Source organism: Ochlerotatus camptorhynchus, unplaced genomic scaffold, assembly GCF_037179485.1.
Source record: "Ochlerotatus camptorhynchus isolate MF236.1 unplaced genomic scaffold, CSIRO-AGI_Acam_v1.1 ptg000142l, whole genome shotgun sequence".
Taxonomy (NCBI): domain Eukaryota; kingdom Metazoa; phylum Arthropoda; class Insecta; order Diptera; family Culicidae; genus Ochlerotatus; species Ochlerotatus camptorhynchus.
Genome location: NW_027040632.1, coordinates 1901002 through 1923355, shown reverse-complemented (window position 1 = coordinate 1923355; position 22354 = coordinate 1901002). Strand labels below are relative to the sequence as shown.

General features: G+C 40.0%; 2 protein-coding genes across 2 annotated transcripts in view; one reads left to right on the top strand and one right to left on the bottom strand.

Annotated features, from left to right (window-relative positions):
- The window catches only part of LOC135700799 (transcriptional regulator ovo-like), a 96172-nt gene that overhangs the window by 51689 nt on the left and 22129 nt on the right, over nt 1-22354 (bottom strand). The window lies entirely within an intron of this gene.
- Nucleotides 916-7052, top strand: nmdyn-D7. The gene is made up of 4 exons (XM_065221426.1): nt 916-1173; nt 1233-1830; nt 1894-2010; nt 6911-7052. Exons 1-4 carry the CDS (start codon nt 1007-1009, stop codon nt 7046-7048), a joined length of 1020 nt encoding a protein of 339 aa, XP_065077498.1. The 5' UTR covers nt 916-1006; the 3' UTR covers nt 7049-7052.

The window sequence follows — 22354 nt, the reverse complement described above, 5'->3', positions numbered from 1 at the left end:
TGTACAAATATCTCTAAAGATCAGCGAACATCCATGAAGCTCTGTAAATTTCTCTTAACAACCAAGAACCGCAATAAAATTCTGAAAATTTATTTAAACATCTGCAGATTTACGATCTACTCTCTGAACTTTTCCGAAGTTCCTAAAATTTCTTTAAAATTCTGAAAAGTTTTCTGAAGTACTGTATTTCTACAAACTGCCCTGAAGTTCAATTAATTTATCAGTAGATTTCCAAACCTCTCTAACGTTCTGTAAATTTCTTTGTAGATTCTTGGATTTCCATAAAGTTCTGCAGATTTATTTGAAACCCCCCAAAGCTCTACAAATTATCTGAAAATATTTGAACATATCATCTATTCAGAATTCAGGTTATCGACTTCAGGGAGTCGATAAGCTGAATTCTGAAAGATAAATTCGAGATATCGTAATCAATCAATCAAATGCTCGGAAAATGTTTGGGGGAAAGAGTTTTGAATTCTGTCAAATAAGGTAAATATTTACACCGGTTGCACCAAATAATTGACTTCTCATTCGAATAAGGGGTTTGAAACGAGCTACCGAAATTTTCTTGTTGCTATCGACAAAATAAAACACTCTGTTCTGTGCTGGAGGAACAACGTGCATTTAGTTTACCTTTAATGCCAAAGAGGGGAAATCGAAAACAGAAGAACCGTTGACTCACACAGGACGTTTTGAACAATCGCTCTAGCGTCGGTGCAATCATGTTTCTATGGCAGCCATGTCAAACATGTGCGTTTTTGAATTGAACTAATGTTTTCCACACAGTCCATCAGTTCACTCCTGATCACAACCGTTGTCCCCACATATTCGAAGTTCAGAAAATGGTTCGCAACTCATCAAATTCGGATGCATCATCTCTCAACTCAAAAATCTATTTCAGGCAACAACGAGCGGCCTTGCCTTCATCGGTGAATGGTTCAGGAAAGAGACGGAAACAGTTCAGCAACTGTTTATCATTTTTTACCCCCACGAAAAGGCGATAGAAATGCACGACAGGAAAACCAGGAAAGTATTTCTCCAGAAAACGAAAATTGAAGATCTAACGGAAAAAGACTTCTTCATAGGAGCGAAAATTCTGATCTTCGGCAAGCAAATCGAAATAATCGACTACGGTGACCACAATACGAAGCTCAAATATGGAACCGAACAACGGTAACTGGGTGGTTTGTCATTTTCAAATTCGTATTCTTAACTCTTTTTTTCATTTTCAGCACCTTTGCAATGGTCTTCTCGGAATCATTTCCGCACATTGGGGAAATTTTGCAGGCCATCAGTAAAAATGACCTCACCATTCGCCAGTTGAAGATGTTGAAAATTGACGACAGCTATTCGTGGGTGCTGAAAAATTTCCGTTCCGAACGGTCCGAGCTGGTTCACTTCGTGGACAGCATTCCGTCTCAGTCGTTCGTGGCCATGGAACTGACGGGCAGTAATTCGTACACGCGATTTAAGCAGCTCTGTGGACCGAATACCAGCAAGGAACCGGGCAGTCACGCCCACACCTCGCTGAGGGCTCTGTACGGAAGTGGCATTTACTGCCCCAGCAGTGCCAGTGCATCGCATCTGGAGTCCCAGTTTGTCTTCAGCCACAACGACGTTAGACTTTGCCTGAGATCGTCGGTTCTCCTCCAAAATAGCACGCTGTGCATCATCAAGCCACACGCGGTGCGGAACGGACAAACGGGGGAAGTTTTATCGCAGATTCTCAAGAAGGGCTTCATCATTTCGGCCATGAAAATGTTCCGCTTTGAACGGGCAAACTGCGAAGAGTTCCTAAACGTCTACAAGGGAGTTGTTCCGGAATATGAGGTGATGGGTGTGCAGCAAATGGACAAGTGGCCGACCAAAGTTTGACCGAATTTTCCTTTCCAGTCCATGGTGATGCAAATGATCAGCGGAGATTGCCTGGCCCTGGAGATAACTACCAAATTCGAAAACGGTCCCGACACCCAGAGAAGCTTCCGCGATTTTTGTGGCCCTTCTTGTCCGGTAAGGTGTTTGTGTATTCCCAGAAACATTGAATGATAGACTCGACGTTTTCCGATTTGCATTTGGGCTCAAATTCAGCCATTTCGAATCTCGCAAAACAAACCTAGCGTAAACTTGGTAAACAAATCGAGTTATACGATACAAACTATTGCCCTTCTATCATTGTATGTGATACAAAAACACCCATTCAAGTTTGAGACTAGCTGAGTGCACCCGGCCTTGCTCGGGATTCAAAATTAGCTTGAGTTTATGCGCCAATTCAAAAAAGCATGCTATATTTTTCTGTTTCATTTGTATGGGAGCCCCCCCGCCCCCTTTAAAGAGGGGGGAGGGGTCTCGATCCATCATAAGAACGTTTCCCTGCCCCAAAAATCCCTTCATACAAATTTTCACGCCGATCGGTTCAGTAGATTCCGAGTCTATAAGGGTCAGACAGACAGACAGAAATTCGTTTTTATATAGGGTAAATGGCTCTAATGTTGGCCTATAGATCTAAGATTGGACCCATCGCTAAAAATCTGCTATTTATCAATTTTATCTAGATGAACGCGTCATTGGGACGGTACTAATGGATATTTTCGGTCGCTATTGAACATTAAGTCGATTGCTGAATTTAAGTATGGGCCCAAATTAGGGGCATTTAGGCCAACATTAGAGTCATTTCCCCTATATAGAAGATAATTATAGGTCAAAAATTGTCCAATGTATAGTTTGAAATGATGGGTACGTGATTGTCAGTTCGGACATTTGGACTGTCTAACATGATTGGTGCTCACTTTCTAATGGAAAACCAATCTAAGGTTAGGTACCTCATTCTGAAATCTGTGAAAGGGAATCTAGTATCATGTAGAACAAAACGTCCGATGTAACATTTCAACATTTCCCACGTTATTATTCACTGACCACAGTGAAAATAGTATTGCAAAATGTATTGTTTCTAAACAGTTCAAATAATAGTCTGTCGAATTTCAACTTTGATTTTCTCAAAATGGCGGATATGTTATTACATTGGTCTATTTGACAAGTGACGCGAGAAATGGCACTTCCTATCGAAATGACGTCTGAGAATTTGCTGTAAATTCTCAAAATCAATTGAAAATTTTTGATGAAAATGAGAAAAGCAGCTATCCGCTATCAAAGGGGACCTCCTCGAATGGGCGATATCAGTTGCTTAGTCATTTGACGAAGGCATGGATCATTCTCATATGAGAAACGCTTGATATCATTCAATTGAGTGCAACCTTCTACCAAACGTCAACCCGACGTTGACCCGACATAAACTCAAAATTGACTCGACAACAACACGACATTGTGTCGACATAGACCTAAAATTTCCCTTACATTGATCCGACATCGGATCGACTTGTCTGTTTGGGACCATTTCGCTGGGTTTCTTCCATACTCCACTGTCCGTATATCAAACGATAGTTAGTGACTCAATTGACAGTGACGATGGGCTTCGAATGAGAAAGGGGCTCTTCAAATTATGGTCATGTGAGAATTCGTTTTCACAGAATTGATTGAATATTGTATTGATTCAGCTTCAATCGAATGATATGAAAATTAACAGCACTGGCTTGATCCACACAAAACGTCCCATTTGGCGGAGTAAAGGAGAATAAGAATAGGAAGAAGATTCAGTACCGCAGCTGTCAAATTACTGTACACTAGAAAAAATCTCAAAGTAAAATCGATCACAAACTTTAAATAATGCTAAATGTTAAATGTAGACTGTTAAATGTTGAATCTAAATTTTAGATATGAAATGATTAAATTCTAAATTTTGAATTTTAAATTTTTAATGTAAATGTTTGGTATCCAACGTTGTGCATTTAAAATATAATCAGGAATATCGAACCTTTTGCCGAGGTCTTTGTCAAACAGCGGTCTGAGGGACTCGATCGCCGATCGGCCCAGTTTGTCCAGTATCAGTTTGTACAGCTGCCTCTGTTGTTGTTTCTTCGCCTTCAAAACACACACGGCGAATGAGAACGACTCAAATTTGAGTTTAGTTCACTCATAATCGCCAAAAGTGCAGGAACTCAGCGATGAGTAAAATTTGTCTCATGGTTTCCTGTGGAAAACCTAAAAAATCTGCCGGAAAAATGAGGAAATTGACGAAAATTTAATTCAGTCTCGGAGTAGTACCAATAGACTGAGTGAATCCAATCTTTACTTTTCTCAAATTCGGGAATTTTTCCCTGGAAAATCCTGGAAAAACCTGGGAAAACATGAGGCAAATTAACTCATCGCTGAGTTCCTGCACTTTTGGCGAGCGATTATGAGTGAACTAAACTCAAATTTGAGTCGTTCTCATTCGCCGTGCAACATTTGAACTGTCAGAATAACCGGGTTGCCAAGATTGCCATTATTCACAAGCAATCAAAGTCAGTCTGATGACTGGCCCTCTCGGCACTGCCGGCACACTGAGAAAAAAGTAGACACAGAATATGTTTGTAAAGTGACCACCAATCACCAAATTGAGCGATTCAACAATTACCGAGCTAAATCCAATCTTTTCAAAAGGGGTTTAAATTTTTTAGAAGTGAGACCAAATCAGAAAAAAATTCAGGAAATTCCTAATTGAGGTGAAACTTTTCAAAGCAGATTCAAAGCTGAGTCTGAACTTTTTTGAAGTGAGTTCAAATTTTCGGATAAGTCATCAATATTTAGAAAACTGAGTCGAAACTTTGCTGTTATGTTATTCAATCCTTTTTAAAGCTGTCAAAGGTCTCCTGAAGTGATCCAACATATTCCGATCTCCAGCTTTAAAGAATTGGTTTCGCATTTTCTGGAGTGACCTTAGCTGATTTAATCACTTTCCTAAATGAATCCAAGCTTTCCTGCATTTTTTTTTAATATATGTAATGCATTTATTTTTCCAGGCTCATTTGTTGCAGCTTTGCGGAGCCGATATTCTGTGTTTAGATTACAAACATACTTAAAACTAACGTCAGTAAAGCGGGGGCCGATTACTCGCGGCTATCTCGAGGTTAGGGGTAACAATTGTAACAATTGGATGTCAGGGAAGGGATTGAGACCACAGGGTTTGGAGAGCAATGTGCTCTTGATCTCGAACTAAGCGACATACTGATGAAAAAGACAACCATGGGGGTACACCGATGGGGAGCTAACAACTTGGGAGAACACAAGATGACACTAACTACTAAATCCCCAGATCGATCCATTTTAAAAACACATACATTAAATTTAAATAGTCACAAAGGTTGTTTTGCTCGGGCCCTGAGGGATGCGGATAACTCAGATCTAGCAACACAATGGAGAAAAATTCCGCAAAAGCGATTTGTCGATCAAAAATATCGCCTTCTACCATAGCGCCCACCTTAGCTAGCGAGTCCGCTTTCTCATTACCCGGAATTGAGCAATGAGATGGGAGGACCCAAACTAAGGTGATAGCGAATGGGTTCGACATTTTCCTAAGTGAACCCCAAATTTGTGTTACCTGCTTTGGCATTTGGCAAGGACACAATCTTGCTTAGGTCATCTAGCTTTCCTAAAATTGTAGAAAGTTACCCGAAGTGAACCGAGCTTAAATTTTCCAAACGGAGTCCAACCTTTTCTGAAGTGGTTCAATACCTTTCTTAGGGAGTCCAAACTTTTCTGTTGAGAGATTGAAATATATTTAATATTAATCAGATCTTTCCTGAAGTGATTTGACTATTTTTAACGTAGCTTCCGTTCCCTCTAGACCCCTCCTCGTTCTTGTGCGATTCACATCCTTTGAAAATTAGGCTGAGACTTTAAAGAATGGACCTTCGTGTGTTCATAGATGATTTTGTTTGTTTGTTTATTAGTTTATTTGATAAGGTTCAATCGAATTTACTTTACAGATCCGAGGATTCTTATTCACTATACAAAACATCGTAAAACTATAGTGAAAAGGTACAACACAATAAACACTTTATCTTCCGCTGTCCAATAAGCCTCCTCCATCAGAACGGGATCCGCTTCAGGTGGTTTCATTGTATGGCAGTATCGCCAACGAGGGGCAGAGCGCTTCAATTGACAATGCAATAGACGCAAAACGTGGTCATCACTCACACACTCATCACGAAACGGTTGCTTTCCAAAGTCGACGTCGCATCGACTGAAAGAACTGCTGATGAAGAACAATAAGGAGGACCACACAATCAATGGTTGCTGCCGAGTAAGCAGACGCTCGCGTGACACACATCTGCTTCTGTCGACAACCGAGGGAACACTCCTCTTAGATGATGGTAGATTTTTTTGAAGTCAGGTTGGATTTCGTTTGAAATTTTTGCTTGGATTTTATAGAATTGAACTTGCTCTTATGGGCTGCAGCTCGCTGCTTGCAGGCAGCTTTTCGTTGTGTACTGGAGAACACCACCACCAATAAACACCGTTTGATGAGACCGGATGGAATTCAACTTTGAAATCTGTGTTAGAGAAATCGCTTTTCGCAGGCAATCGGTGATAATTTTAATTATCATAGCAACAGTTGCACATTCGTGCGATTTTCAATAGTGACATTTTGAAAAATGATAAAGTCTTAAATTTAACAAATGCGTAGACATATTTCTGATCGATTGGTGATAAAATTAAGGAAATTGGTCCAGGGGCAGCTGAGTTATTAACGTTCAAAATCTTTCATAATTTTGTTACATGTTCCATTTTCGGTTTTCACAAAGTGTACCCCCATATAGAAATCACAGACGCAGTCCTACGTCAAAAAATTTAAATATAGATTCCAAATGACCTAATTTCACCTGAAATGTGACCAAAGCAAACAATTATGCAAAGTTTCATGGTAATCGGAGAAGGTCGCATCCGATTCGGTTCGTCATTTGGCATGGAACTCTGGCTGCTTTGTACTGCTAGAGCAATCGTCTGATACTATAATAATTCCGTTTTTTTTTAGGAAACGGCCCGGCTAACGAGACCGCAGACATTGAGGGCACAATTTGGGCAGAACAAAATCCTGAATGCGATCTACTGCACCGATCTGGAGGAGGACATACAGCTGGAGCTGGAATATATTTTTAAATTCCTGCCGTAAATAGTAAGGCGGATCGTTTGGAGTGTTTTCATAGTTGAGCGATAGTGTGTTGTTGTTGCATGTTAGGAAATTTCAAACAAATTTTAGCACCAATGGTTAGACAATAAAGGAAATAGAAAGAGCTTGTGGTTTTTCAACGTACGATGAGTAGTCTCATTGTGGATGGATTGAATTGTGGACATTACTTAGTCGACGAAATGACCACCCTCAGTTTCCTCGAATGCAAACGATTTCAAAAACTAACTTTCACAGCGAAATTTTCCAAATCTCCGCTTTGAATTCCATGTTTTAGATTATCATCGAATAATACCCAATCAAAACACGTTGGTTTATCATAAAATGTGAGTAGAAACCCCTGTTCGAAAAATGAGCCATTTCACCGAATGATTCTTTTTTTTTCTTCAGAAAATATTCTATTTTCTCGTAAGGTTGTTCCCATCCCACACGGTTCCAGCTCCCTATCGGATTAGCACACAATCGCGCCTGCATTCGCATCAATTGCATCGCACTCTCGGAAGAACCTGTCTTGCATTTATTTTTTTTATTTTTTTCTCCCTACAAGGGCAAACCCATCCACCACTCTTCGAGGAGAACCAGAAATGCTCGCCTCGCTCAAGAGGAAGAAGGTGAAGATTCCCTTCTGGTTCTTCATTTTCCCGCATTCAACCGTAGACAAGCAGTCGAATGCTCACCGAAGCAGAAAGAAGCAAGTCTTAGGTTTACCTCCGCTTTTTTACTGTTTCCATCAGGGTCTATTCGGACCCTGCACAAAAGCGAAAGAGAGACCACTGCAGCACCGGTAGGCGGGTAAAAGGGCTTTCTCGTTCCCTTCGCCTCCCTGTCCAGCCTCCTCCTCCGGCTCGATTGTTCTTTTAAGGGCTATTAATTCATCATCATTGCCAGCCCCACAGCCCAGCGCTAGGAAGAAGAGAACCCCGGGTCGTAAAACACTAAAACGATCAACTAGGAAAGGAGTAAAGGGCCAGAATTCTCGGTTTAAAGAGCCTCTCCCTTTATGACGGCTATAATTGAATTTTGTCTCCATTCAACCTTCGGGCCTTGGGTTGATAGTTCGGAAAGGTGTTTGAAGTGAAAGAGTTTCTTTGGAAAACCAGAAGCGATCGCCACCGCGCGATCAATCGATCGCCACAAGGAAAGGCTTTCAAATAGTTAAAAGTCCTTGCTTCTAGGCAACCTCCCAAAGCCGTGTCCGATCGTGTCGATTTCCTCTATAATTTTCTAATTTTCTCTCACACATGGTGATCATTGATCAATCGAGCGATCGGAGGTCACCGGGGGCTTTCGAAAAAAATAAGTAGAATTTCACTTCATCTCATGGTGGCCTGAAACCAGTAGCGGAAACATCCTTCGCAGGCAACGAAAATCTCGCTAACCGTCACCGAATCTAGAGCCTGGCAGTGAGTGAGAGCAGCAAGCAAGCGGTACACGACTTGATCACCTCCACACACAACGAATAAGGTATTCAACGGATCGAACGCGATCGCAGCAGCAGCACACGAATGACTGTGAACGTACAAATGTACCCTTGATCTTTGTTTCGAGACTCCGACGCTGACTCCGGCGCTCGCGATCGTACGTCTATATGCATGATCGTGTGCTGCGCAGCGCGGGGGTCTGGCTCTTGGCGGAATGAGATCTCCTCAACCTTGGTCTTGGCATACATTTTTCATCTCGGGCTTCGTTGTCGTCGTCGTCGTGGTCGTGGTCGGTGTCGATCGGCAAGACCGCTATTATGACGAAAAAAAAAGCAATATCGTTTTCCAATGGGGCGGCGGAGGTAGAAGAACTCAGAGAACTGGTCCCCGCCGTAATGCAGGCTGATTAATGGATCGAGAATTGGTCGATGGGGTGACAGTTAGTATAGAACGGTTCGACACACATGCGAGCGGGGACTCTGATGAAGGGTGACGGTCGGTAGAACTTGACTCACACGATCGGAAGGACTCGGAGATCACGTGCCGCTGCCGCTTGGCGATGGAATTTGAGGTGGAGCACGGTTCTCGGTTGATTGGAACGATCGGAACTGACCTAGAAACCGGGTGGGATAGTCGATCGAGACGCCAAGATTAAGGAACGAAGTGTCAATGCCACGGGCTTGGATATCGATCAATCTTCGGAATCTTTGGTCAGTAGAGTAGCGCAATCGGCGATAAATCTGTACATGTTGACGCATGAAAGGGGTCAGATTGTACTTCACAGAAATCCTTGAAGCACCGCAGTTGTTGTGTAACAGGCGTGCGTTCATCAGAGATCGATACAAATTGGTTATAAATTATCAAAATGTCAAAAGTGAGGTTCCGCGACGCCACTGGAATCTATAGGAGCATCAAAAACCAATTTCCAATTGGTTACCGGATTTACAGGATTGCCAGGGCCAATCACGAAATTCTTCAGGGTATATTTAGAGGACCTTTAGGGTAAGGCCAGAGTAATCTGTAGAACTTCAAGGGCAAGTTATAAAAGGATTAGTCACTGTCTAATTTGCTAGGACTCCTGTAAGCAATCCAAAGGGTCTTCAGGCAATGACCCTCCTCAAGACTCAGAGCAAGTTCAAAGTGTCTCCTAGGGAACTCTAGCAAGATTCTAGGGGAAGTCCGATGTTCATGACAAGTCCAAAGGATCTTCAGGGTAAGCTTATAGTCAAGACAAGCCTCAGCTCAATTACGGAAGATTTAGGAGGTAAACCCAAAGAATCTTATCGGCCAATCCAGAGAGTATCAGAATATTTCCAGGACGACTTTCAGAACCAATTTAGGAAAAGTTCAATTCCAGTTCAGAGCAATTCTGTGGGAACTCTAAGGTATTATCAAGGCAAGCCAGATCACGTTTGAGGTACATGCAGAGAGTCTCCAGAAAACTTCCAGAATCCAGAAAATCTCTATTGTAAATCAACAGGATTTCCAGGGCCAATTACACAATTCTTCAGGGTATATTAGAAGATAAGGTAAGGCCAGGGTAATCTGTAGAACTTCAAGGGCAAGTTATAAAAGGATCAGCCACTGTTCAATTTACTAGGACTCATGTAACCAATCCAAATATAGTAGTGTTCAGGCAATGACCCTCAAGACACACAGGAAGTTCAAAGTGTCTCCTAGGGAACCCTAGCAAGATTCCAGGGGAAGTCCGATGTTCATGACAAGTCCAAAGGATCTTCAGGGTAAGCTTATAGTCAAGACAAGCCTCAGCTCAATTACGGAAGATTTAGGAGGTAAACCCAAAGAACCTTATCGGTCAATCCAGAGAGTTCCAGGAAAAGTTCAATTCCAGTTCAGAGCAATTCTGTGGGAACTCTAGAGTATTACCAAGGTAAGCCAGATCATGTTTGACGTTCATGCAGAGAACCTCCAGAAAACTTCCAGAATCCAGAAAATCTCTATTGTAAATCTACAGGATTTCCAGGGCCAATTACAAAATTATTAAGGGTATATTTAGAGGACTCTCAAGACTCAGAGCAAGTTCAAAGGGTCTCCTAGGGAAGCCCAGCAAGATTCCAGGATAAGTCACATGTTCATGACAACTCCAAAGGATCTTCTGGGTAAGCTTATAGTCAAGGCAAGCTTCAGCTCAATTACGGAAGATTTAGGAGGTAAACCCAAAGATCCTTATCGGTCAATCCAGAGAGTCTCAGAATATTTCCAGGACGACTTTCAGAACCAGTTCAGGAAAAGTTCAATTCCAGTTCAGAGCCATTCTGTGGGAACTCTAGGGTATTATCAAGGCAAGCCAGATCATGTTTGAGGTACATGCAGAGAGTCTCCGGAAAACTTCCAGAATCCAGAAAATCTCTATTGTAAATCTCCAGGATTTCCAGGGCCAATTACGAAATTCTTCAGGTATATTTAGAGGACATTTAGGGTAAGGCCAGAGTAATCTGTAGAACTTCAAGGGCAAGTTATAAAAGGATTAGTCACTGCTCAATTTACTAGGACTCATGTAACCAATCCAAATATAGTAGTGTTCAGGCAATTACCCTCAAGACACAGAGGAAGTTCAAAGTGTCTCCCAGGGAAGCCTAACAAGATTCCAGAGGAAGTCCGATGTTCATGACAAGTCCAAACGATCTTCAGGGCAAGCTTATAGTCAAGGCAAGCCTCAGCTCAATTACGGAAGATTTAGGAGGTGAACCCAGAGAACCTTATCGGTCAATCCAGGACGACTGTCAGAACTAATTCAGGAAAAGTTCAATTCCAGTTCAGAGCAATTCTGTGGGAACTCAAGGGTATTACCAAGGCAAGCCAGATCATGTTTGACGTACATGCAGAGAACCTCCAGAAAACTTCCAGAATCCAGAAAATCTCTATTGTAAATCTACAGAATTTCCAGGGCCAATTACAAAATTCTTAAGGGTATATTTAGAGGACTCTCAAGACTCAGAGCAAGTTCAAAGGGTCTCCTAGGGAAGCCCAGCAACATTCCAGGATAAGTCCGATGTTCATGACAAGTCCAAAGGATCTTCTGGGTAAGCTTATAGTCAAGGCAAGCTTCAGCTCAATTACGGAAGATTTAGGAGGTAAGCTCAGAGAATCTTATCGGTCAATCCAGAGAGCCTCAGAATATTTCCAGGACGACTTACAGAACCAGTTCAGGAAAGGTTCAATTCCAGTTCAGAGCAATTCGGTGGGAACTCTAGGGTATTATCAAGGCAAGCCATGTTTGAGGTACATGCAGAGAGTCTCCAGAAAACTTCCAGAATCCAGAAAATCTCTATTGTAAATCTACAGGATTTCCAGGGCCAATTAGAAAATTCTTCAGGGTATATTTAGAGGACCTTTAGGGTAAGGGGTAAGGCCAGAGTAATCTGTAGAACTTCAAGGGCAAGTTATAAAAGGATTAGTCACTGTTCAATTTGCTAGGACTCATGTAACCAATCCAAAGGGTCTTCAGGCAATGACCCTCAGAACTCAGGGCAAGTTCAAATGATCTCCAGGGTAAGTCCAAAGTTCACGACAAATCCAAAGGATCTTCAGGGTAAGCTTATAGGCAAGGCAAGCCTCGGATAAATTATGGAAGATTTAGGAGCTAATCCCAGAGAACCTTATCGGTCAATCCAGAGTGTTTCCAGGGCATGCTCAGACCGTTTTCTAGAGAAGCGTAAAATATTTCAAATTCAGGAAAAGTTCAAGTCTAGATTAGAGTAATTCTGTGGGATCTCTAGGGTAGATGCAGGGCTAATGCAAATCAGGACGGTCTTTTGGACAACTTTGGAGAATTTCGGTGGCAAACCCACAGAGCGTGAGTCTCTAAACAAGACCTTGGGAGTCGCCTGGATTAATCCTGACGGTCTCCAGGACATGTCCAGAAGAATTGTAGAATTTCGGTGGAACAAGTTTAAAAGCAAGGCCAGAAAATTTCCAGGAAAATACTGTAGGATTTTCAGGTGGTGTTTAGGGCATGGTAAGTTCAGGGATGGATAAATTTCGATTACTTTTTCGAAGGGACGTATCACCTTTTGTAACCAATGCTTTTGATCGTCAATTTGGCGTAACTGGAAGCTCGTCAACGTATACTAACACCACTATCAGGTAGGGGAAAATTTCCCCTATCTAATGGTAGTGTTAGCATCCCAAGTTACATTGCAAGTTTTATAGAGGTTTTATAGCATTCTACAAGTCTGAATCGTGGTCTACATAAACCTCTTAAAACCAAAATTGTTACTTGGGATGCGTGGGCGAGAGCTACCAAACCGACGATCTAATGCATTGTTTTCAAAAGCTGATACGTGCCTTCGAAAAAGCAATCGAGAAATGTCTGAGAGTCTTGGGTTACATACTCAGAAAACCTTCGAGACACGGCCAGAAAATCTCCAGAACAAGTCAACCTAATTTGCAGAACTTGTTCGGAGGAACAAGTTCTGGAAATATCGGTCGCAAGTCCAAACGAATTTCAGAGTGTCTGATTAGGGAATTTAAGGTAAATTTCTGGACAAGTCCTGGTTTGGTAGGTTCACTGGATCTACCAATAGTCAATTATAGAAGGTCTCCAAAACAAGTTCCAACGGTCACCAACAAGAATCTTCCTGGGTTTTCAAAGGTGAATCCAGAGGACGTTCAGAAAATTTCAAATTCTGGATGAACTCCTGAAAACCTAAAGGACACTCCGAGCGAGTCGAGAATCTTTCGGGTAAATCAAGTGTAATGGGTCTTCAAAATAAGTTTACAGTGTCCAGAATAAGCTCAAACAGAGTGAAGGACATGTTTAGACAGTCCTGTGTCCACGGAACGTCGTTTTGTTCCGTTCTGTTTCTTTTCGATTGACCTTTGAAGCTCCCAAGACGATATGTGGGACTTACATACTTACTGTAAAATCCAGCGTTTCTCAATCTATGGCTCGTGACCCACCGGTTGCAGCAATTCAGACAACTTGGTTCACGTTTTAAAATTTTCGTGAAAAGTTATCAGAACTTTTAATTATGTTGGGATAGTCCTAATTTATTTGCAATAACAAACGAATAATTTTTTGATTTGCAAATGTTCAACCTAACCTAACTGATAGAAACATTGAAATTTTCTTAAACTAATGTTAACTGTTAAACAGAATTTAATTTCCTTAAATATTTTGGCATTCCAAATTTGTGATCAATGGGTTATTTCAGTTAATTTTTAGGTTGTTTGGGCGTTTGTATGGCTGTTCAATCATTTAATTTTAGGACGATTTCAAGGTCAAAGCCAAGCGGAGTCTCGCCAATTTGGATTTTTTTGTTTTTCATGGTTGGGCCATCCCCCGCTTTACTAACGTTAGTTTTAAGAAATTTTTTAATCTAAACAATGAATATCGGCTCCGCAAAGCTACGGCAAATGAGCCTGGAAAAATAAACGAATTATATAAAAAAATGTGTGCCATTTTAACAAATTTTGGACTCGTATTTGGGCCTTTTCTTACACTTTATGGATCATAGCCAAATGGGATTTTTTGACGGTTTTCTGACCATTTTGAAATTTTAAAGTCAGTTAGGAAAAGGCTAGGTCATTTTCAAGTTTGAAGCTGGAGCACTATATTAAATGGATCATTACTAAGATAGCAGAATTTTTCCTGGATGTGGAATTTGTTTCTGCGTTTAAAGTCTTCAAATTTGTCTGTAGTCGTTCAGAACTCTTTCCAGGATTTCTTTAAAATGTTCTCAAGAACTTCCTTTAACCTAGTGCATTGGGGTCATTGTTGGCCTAGAAACACTGTGTAAATGTTTCCCAACGCATTAGGAAGTTTAAAATCAATCCCTTCGCAGAATTCTGTTCAGAATTCCTCTAAAATAAATTTTTAAATTTGCTCGGATCCATCAAAAATTTCTTTATAATAGTCCAGAAAATGTCTGGACAAAACTTCAAACAATTCATTCTAATTGTCCTGTTCCGGATTGTTGATGATTTATCCACTGCAGCTTCTTTTAATAATTCGGTTTAAAATTAAAATTTCCATGCAATTCACCTCAGAAATGTCTTGGAAATATGTTCAGAATTATCTTGGAGTTCTTCTCCAGAATTTTCAGAACATTCCCCGGAAATAGTGTTTCCTACCCGGGACATCCCGGAAAATTTACCCAAAATCACTTTTCCCGCTTCCCGGGAATTTTTTTCAGTTTCCCGGAGAATAATTTAGGTGATATTTTCCCAGGAAAGTCATAAGAAACATCTAAGGAGAAATTTTGGAGAAACGTCCAGAGGAAGTCTAAAGATCTTGCTCTAGGTGAAGTCAGAGGAGTTTTCTAATGGAGGCCAGAAGAAGTTTCTGGCGGAGTCCAGGAAATTCTTCCGCGGAAATCAGAAGGCATTTACTTGCGAAGCCAAAAGCACGATTCAAGGAAGTCGGGAGGAACTTCCGGAGATGTAAAAAAAAATCCGGGGTAGTTACAAACGATTAACTAGAAACTTCCAATTACATTTTTAGGAAACTCCCAGCGCAAATCAAAAGAAGCTACCGCGGAAACCAGAAGGGCTTCGGGAGAAACTTCCGATGAAATCAAATGATTATGTCTGGAAAAGTTGGAATAGACTTCTGGGAAAAGTCGGTAATAGCTTCTGGGTAAAAAAGTCTTTTAATCGTAAACAAATTTCCAGAAGTAGTCGAAAGAAAAAAAATTGGTAGCCCGGAAAAGTTTTCCGGTGGAAGTAAAAACATTAAAATTAAGGAGTAAACTAACTCTATATTATAAATCACTGTACAGAAGTTAAGAAATAAGCATTCTGATGAATAAATGCCATGAAATCAACATAATGTCTTTCTGGGCTTTGAACAAAACATCTAAGGAGAAATTTTGGAGAAACGTCCAGAGGAAGCATGCTCTAGGTGAAGTCAGAGGAGTTTTCTAATGGAAGCCAGAAGAAGTTTCTCGGGGAGGTCCAGGAAATTCTTCCGCGGAAATCAGAAGGCATTTCCATGCGAAGCCAAAAAGACTTATCAAGGAACTTCCGGAGATTAAAAAAAAAACTTCCGGGGGAGTTCAATACGATTAACTAGAAACTTCCAATTACATTTTTTGGAAACTCCCAGCGCAAATCAAAAGAAGCTACCGCGGAAGCCATAAGGACTTCGGGAGAAACTTCCGAGAAATCAGATAATTATGTCTGGAAAATTTGAAATAGATTTCTGGGAGAATTTGGTAATAGCTTCTGGGTAAAAAAAAAGTCTTTTAATCGTAAACAAAATTCCAGAAGTAGTCCAAAGAAAAATCTTTGGTAGCCCGGAAAAGTTTTCTGGTGGAAGTGAAAATATTAAAATTAATGGGAAAACGAACTCTACATTATAAATCGTTGTACAGAAGAGTTAAGAAATAAGCATTCTGATGAATAAACGTCATGAATTCAACATAGTGTCTTTCTGGGCTTTGAACAAAGCTTTGTCCAAAGAACCAACATCTAAGGAGAAATTTTGGAGAAACGTCCAGAGGAAGAATGCTCTAGGTGAAGTCAGAGGAGTTTTCTAATGGAAGCCAGAAGAAATTTCTGGAGGAGTCCAGGAAAATCTTCCGACGAAAACAGAAGGCATTTCTATGCGAAGACAAAAACGACTTTTCAAGGAAGTCCGGAGATTTAAAAAGAACTTCCGGGGTAGTTAAAAAAGATGAACTAGAAACTTCCAATTACATTTTTGGGAAAACTCCCAGCGCAAATCAAAAGAAGCTCTTCGGGACTTCGGGAGAAACTTCCGATGAAATCAGATGATTATGTCTGGAAAAGTTGGAATAGACTTCTGGGAGAATTCGGTAATATCTTTTAGGTACAAAAAATCTTTTAATCGTAAACAAAATTCCAGAAGTAGTCGAAAGAAAAATCTTTGGTGGTCCGGAAAAGTTTTCCGGTGGAAGTAAAAATATTATAATTAAGGGGTAAACTAACTCTATATTATAAATCGTTGTACAGAAGTTAAGGAATAAGCATTCTGATGAATAAATGCCATGAATTCAACATAGTGTCTTTCTGGGCTTTGAAATTGGAATAGATTTCTGGGATTCGGTAAACAAAATTCCAGAAGTAGCCGAAAGAAAAAAAATTGGTACCACGTAAAAGTTTTTTGGTGGAAGTAAAAATATTAAAATTAAGGAGTAAACTAACTCTATATTATCTATATACAGAAGTTAAGAAATAAGCAGTCTGATGAATAAATGCCATGAATTCAACATAGTGTCATTATGGGCTTTGAACAAAACTTTGTCCAAAGAACCATCAGCTGTTTTCCGTTTCCAGGGAAGCCAAAAGTGCCCGGGAAACGAAAACACTATCTGGAAATCGTCTAAGAATTACCTAGAAATGCTTTTCAAAATACCCTTGAAATTATCTTTGGAATTTCCATATAAGTCCTCTCAGAATTTTATTGCAAATGTACCCTTAAAAATTTCGAAATTCTTGGAATTTTTCACGGAATAATCTTGGAATATTCTATAGAATTTAATTCAAATCATCATTCGACTTTCATCAGAACTCAATACCTTCGGGATTTCTTTGGAGTTCTCATCAGAACTCTCGGAAAATTCTTCTCAGAATATATTTAGACTGTTCATGGAATGTTCCACTCACTTTGAAACTCACAAAACTCTCCAAGAATTCTTCCAAAAAAATTCCTTCGATTTTTTTTGTCTGGCATACCTTGGTGCTATATCTAGACTTCATTTTAAAACCGCCGTAAAATTATTTTTGAATTTTCCATCAAAATTCAGCTTTCATATCAATGTTCTAAGAATTTTTGGAAAAATCCATATGATACCAATTCATCTTCTTAGATATATATGGCCATCAGTTGACCCCGGAACGGGTTCCAGATGCTCTGGGGGAAGTAGTCAATCTCTCACTACCACAGAAACCTATCACTGTTGTCAGAATTTCGGGGACAATCAAGAAGAGGCCATATCATCTTTTCTGGATCACATTGACCATCTGGTGGGCGTCAGAACTGGTTCAGGAAACCTTGGTAAAGCTCCGAAAGTCAACCCCAGGGAGTAACCAATTTCTCTTTATAACATAAACCTATCGAGCGACATATCGTTGTTCTCAATCCAGACGAGGCCATAGCCATATCATCTTCTTTCTAATCATATTGGCCGAATTGTGGTCTCCGAAAAGGTTCCGGAAGCCCAGGTTTGTATTGCATCAAATTCTATCGGGTCACATATCATTATCCCCTGAATTTTGGGCACGACCCAGAAGAGGCCATATCATCTTTTGTGGATCAAATTGTGGCCCGGCAGAGGTTTCTGCTGTAGTGAAAAATTGGCCACTTCCCTCAGGGCTTCCGGAGCCACCAGATGGCCAATGTGATCCAGAAAAGATTCCATAACGAACCACCTTTGCGTTCGGACGCGCTTTAGCAGCGCTCTTGTATATACTTTTAAATATCCAAACAATTTTTTTTATCATATTTTAAAAACTGACCCGCGCGAACTCCGTGTTTATTTTAAACGTTTTTTTTTATCATCCGACGCGAGTGCAATGAAGTGCGGAATAGTGAATTGCGTGCAAAAAGACAATCGCTTTCTATGGCGCTGCCATGGCACCTGCAACCGGACCTTTCACGCAGGTTGTGTTGGTGCACAGCGAAATCATGAAGACATTCTTCGGACCTTCATGCTGCCTTTGTGCCAAGACTGCCAGGATAAGTTCATAAATGAACTTAATCTGAAGGAACTGTCTACAACATTGAATGGCATCAAAGAAAACATTGGCAATACTTTGGAAGCAAATCACAAATTGCTTACTAACTTCAAAAACCTCAGTGCGACGCATGACGCAGTGCTTGAACACATTGAAGAAATGCTTGACAATATTAAGCGTAGCATGTCGACCGTCACCAGCAGCAACAAACTTATTGCGGTTGAAATGAAAAATGCAATTTCATCAATTCTGGACACACCTTCGGCGGACACCTGCACAGCTGTAAAAGCGGCAGCCAAATCAGCGGCAACAGCAGCAGTAGCGGCAATAACAACAACAACAACGCACTCAATTAACCAACTACCTGCAATAATTTCCACACTCAAGAATGAGTTAGCGGACTCCCAAAGTACTCTAGCATGTGAAATAAAATCTCACCTAGAAGAAATGGCAAAATCTCTTTCAACACCAGCCGTCATCATTTCCAAGAATTACACAATTGACGAACCAGCCCCCAGCTGGCGAATCTTGGGAAATAAAAAAGTATGGAAGCGTGACTGGACAGAATATGACGCCAAGCAACATTCCCGCCGTCTCCAGGAAAAAAACGAGGAAAAAGCCAGACTTAGGCGCAAAAAACGAGAAAAGAAACCAGGTAACAACCCCCACAACAATACCAACAAAAACAGCGGCAGTAACAACTACACTATTGGCAATTGCAACAATAACAACAACAACAACAACAACAACAACAACAACAACAACAACAACAACAACAACAACAACAACAACAACAACAACAACAACAACAACAACAACAACAACAACAACAACAACAACAACAACAACAACAACAACAACAACAACAACAACAACAACAACACCAACGACAACAACAACAACAGCAACAACAACAACTACAACTACAACAATAACAACAACAACAGCAATAACAACAACATCAACAACAACAGGACCCGAAGCAGCCATCTCTACAACAGCACTGCATTACCTTTGGATAAAGAACTTTTGGCTGCTGCACGAATACAATTTTCTCGGCCACCCAAAGAAAGCGGACTAAATTTCATTAATTTCGAAAAAGGGGAAACTATTAACCCTTATCGAACTGAAAAACCAACTGAGCGAGAACACCCTCCTCTTCTGGACCCCATGCGTCCGCCAATAGTGAGACTTACTGAACAGTCCGTAACTGGCGACCAACGCTTCCTGAAGGCCCGTCTAAGGGACCCGAAAATTATGGACATTGTTCGGACCTACCTCTCCTTCCTGCATGACCAGCCATCATCAACATGTATTCGCGGAATCACCAAAACCAGTGCTATTCTAATGCTAGCAGCTGAAGGACTACCAAAAGACAGAAATCTCCTGCACGAAATTTTCCTGGACGTCCATGAAGAACTTGGAATTACTCGAAACGACGCCTTGGCAGACCTGCAATCCTACCGTACATTCCTGTCCAGTGAACGCACGCAACGGCTACAATCTACTAGGGAGGCCGCCCTCAAATTTTACAATCCTGTAAATTTTCAACGCCGCTGACGCACCTTGAGGAAGACTCATTATTTCTATATAACGATGCTCGGCATGAGACTGAGGTAACTAATAATAACAATGACCATACTTTATCAACCGACGTATTTCCAACAATTTCTTCACACAGACAGAATGCGACTGAAATTTTGATTTATTGTCAAAATTTCAATCGCATGAAAAGCCCAGCTAAAATGAAGGAAATTTATCAACATTTATTATGCTCATCCTTTTCGGTCATTCTGGCAACTGAAACAAGCTGGGACGAAAGCGTAAAAAGTGAAGAAATCTTTGGAAATGCCTTTAATGTATTCAGAGACGACAGAAATTTTCATGCAACTCAGAAGAAGTCAGGCGGTGGAGTCCTTATAGCTCTTGCGACCAATTTTAACTCAGAACTCATCATTACACCAAAATTTACAGAATTTGAGCATATTTGGGTGAAATCACACATAGCTGGTGAAACGCACGTGTTCGCCTCAGTGTATTTTCCACCAGACCATGCTCATAAAAGCACTTATGAAGCCTTCTTCCAAAGTGCTGAACAAATTCTATCTGACCTTCCTCCTGAGGTTAAAGTTCACATCTATGGAGACTTTAATCAACGCCATGCTGACTTCATTCTGGACTCTGAAAATGAATGTATCTTACTCCCAGTCGTTGGGGATAATGAAACATTGCAGTTCATATTTGACAAAACTGCTAATTTAGGACTGAACCAAATTAACCACATCAAAAACCAACAAAATTGCTATTTGGACTTTTTACTAACGAATATTTATGAAGATTTCTGTGTGACCGAATCATTAAATCCACTGTGGAAAAATGAAGCGTTTCACACAGCAATCGAATATTCTTTATTTATGCATGAAAACCAAAGACCCAACGACTGCGAATACGAAGAAGTCTTTGAATACAAATTAGCAGACTACGAAAAAATAAAATTTAAATTAAACAGTGTCAATTGGCAATTAATTTTAAGGAATGTAGGAAATGTCGAAATTGGTATAGACGTGTTCTATAAAATTTTAACAGAAATAATTTCGGAAGAAATACCTTTGAAGAAAAAAAGACGTAACAGAAACACACAAAATCCAGTCTGGTTTAACAGACAAATAAAAAACTTGAAAAATCGGAAGCAAAAATCACATAAAATTTATAAAAAACACAATAGTAGTAATAATTTATTAATTTATTTGGATCTATGCGATCAACTGAATTTAGCTATCAGTACTGCATTTGAAGAATATAATGCAAAAACTGAACGTGAAATAAAGTCCTGTCCGAAGAACTTCTTTAATTACGTAAAAACGAAATTAAAATCTGACAATTTTCCTTCAATAATGCATCTAGACGAAAATGTCGGTGATAGTTCGGAAAAAAACTGTAATCTATTCGCAAAATTTTTTCAAGAAATTTATACGACATTTTCTGAAGAAGATCGTGACCGCGATTATTTTGCATTTTATCCAGAATTTTCAAGGGACATTGGCCTCAATCAACTTCAAGTGCAGGACATTTTGCAGGCTTTAAAAAATTTAGATGCCTCAAAAGGTCCTGGACCTGACGGAATTCCTCCAGTATTTATTAAATGTCTAGCAATGGAACTCACTGCTCCATTGTTTTGGCTTTTTAATATGTCCCTGGAATCCGGAACCTTCCCTAAAATTTGGAAAACCTCATTTCTAGTACCTATCTTTAAATCTGGTCGAAAATCTGACGTACGTAATTATCGTGGAATAGCCATTATCTCTTGCATTCCTAAGCTTTTCGAGTCAATTATCAACGAAAAATTATTTCTCCAAATCAAAAATAGAATTACTGACATGCAACACGGCTTTTTCAAGGGTCGTTCGACCTCGACCAACTTACTTGAATTTATAGACTATTCATTGAATGCAATGGATAATGGAAACCACGTAGAAGCTCTCTATACAGACTTTAGCAAGGCATTTGACCGCATTGACATACCAATGTTACTCTTTAAACTGCAAAAAATTGGAATTAAGTCAGGGCTCCTGAAATGGCTTGAATCATATTTAACTAACCGCCAACAAATAATTAAATTCAACGGAAAGAAATCGAGCCCAATTCAAGTCACTTCAGGCGTCCCCCAAGGCTCTCATTTGGGACCTCTCCTTTTTATTCTATACGTAAACGACATATCTTACATTCTCAAAAAACTTAAATTGCTTATTTATGCCGACGACATGAAGCTCTTTTTGGAAATAAGAAATGAAGAAGACATCAATATATTCCGGAATGAAATACACATATTCTACATATGGTGCAAAAAAAGTCTACTAGAATTGAATGTAAAAAAATGTAACTTAATATCATTTAGTAGAAAAAGAACAACTTCAAATATTTCAATTGCATTAGGAAATCAAACTGTAGACAAATGTGAAAGAGTTAGGGACTTAGGAATTATCTTAGACTCTAAGCTAACTTTCATAGACCATTACAATACAATTATTCACAGGGCAAATAACATGCTAGGCTTTATCAAGCGCTTTTGCTATAACTTTCAGGACCCTTACACAATTAAAACACTATATATTGCCTATGTGAGGTCAATACTGGAATATTGCAGCATTGTATGGTCTCCATTTTCAATCACGCACGAAGAAAGATTAGAATCAGTACAAAAACAATT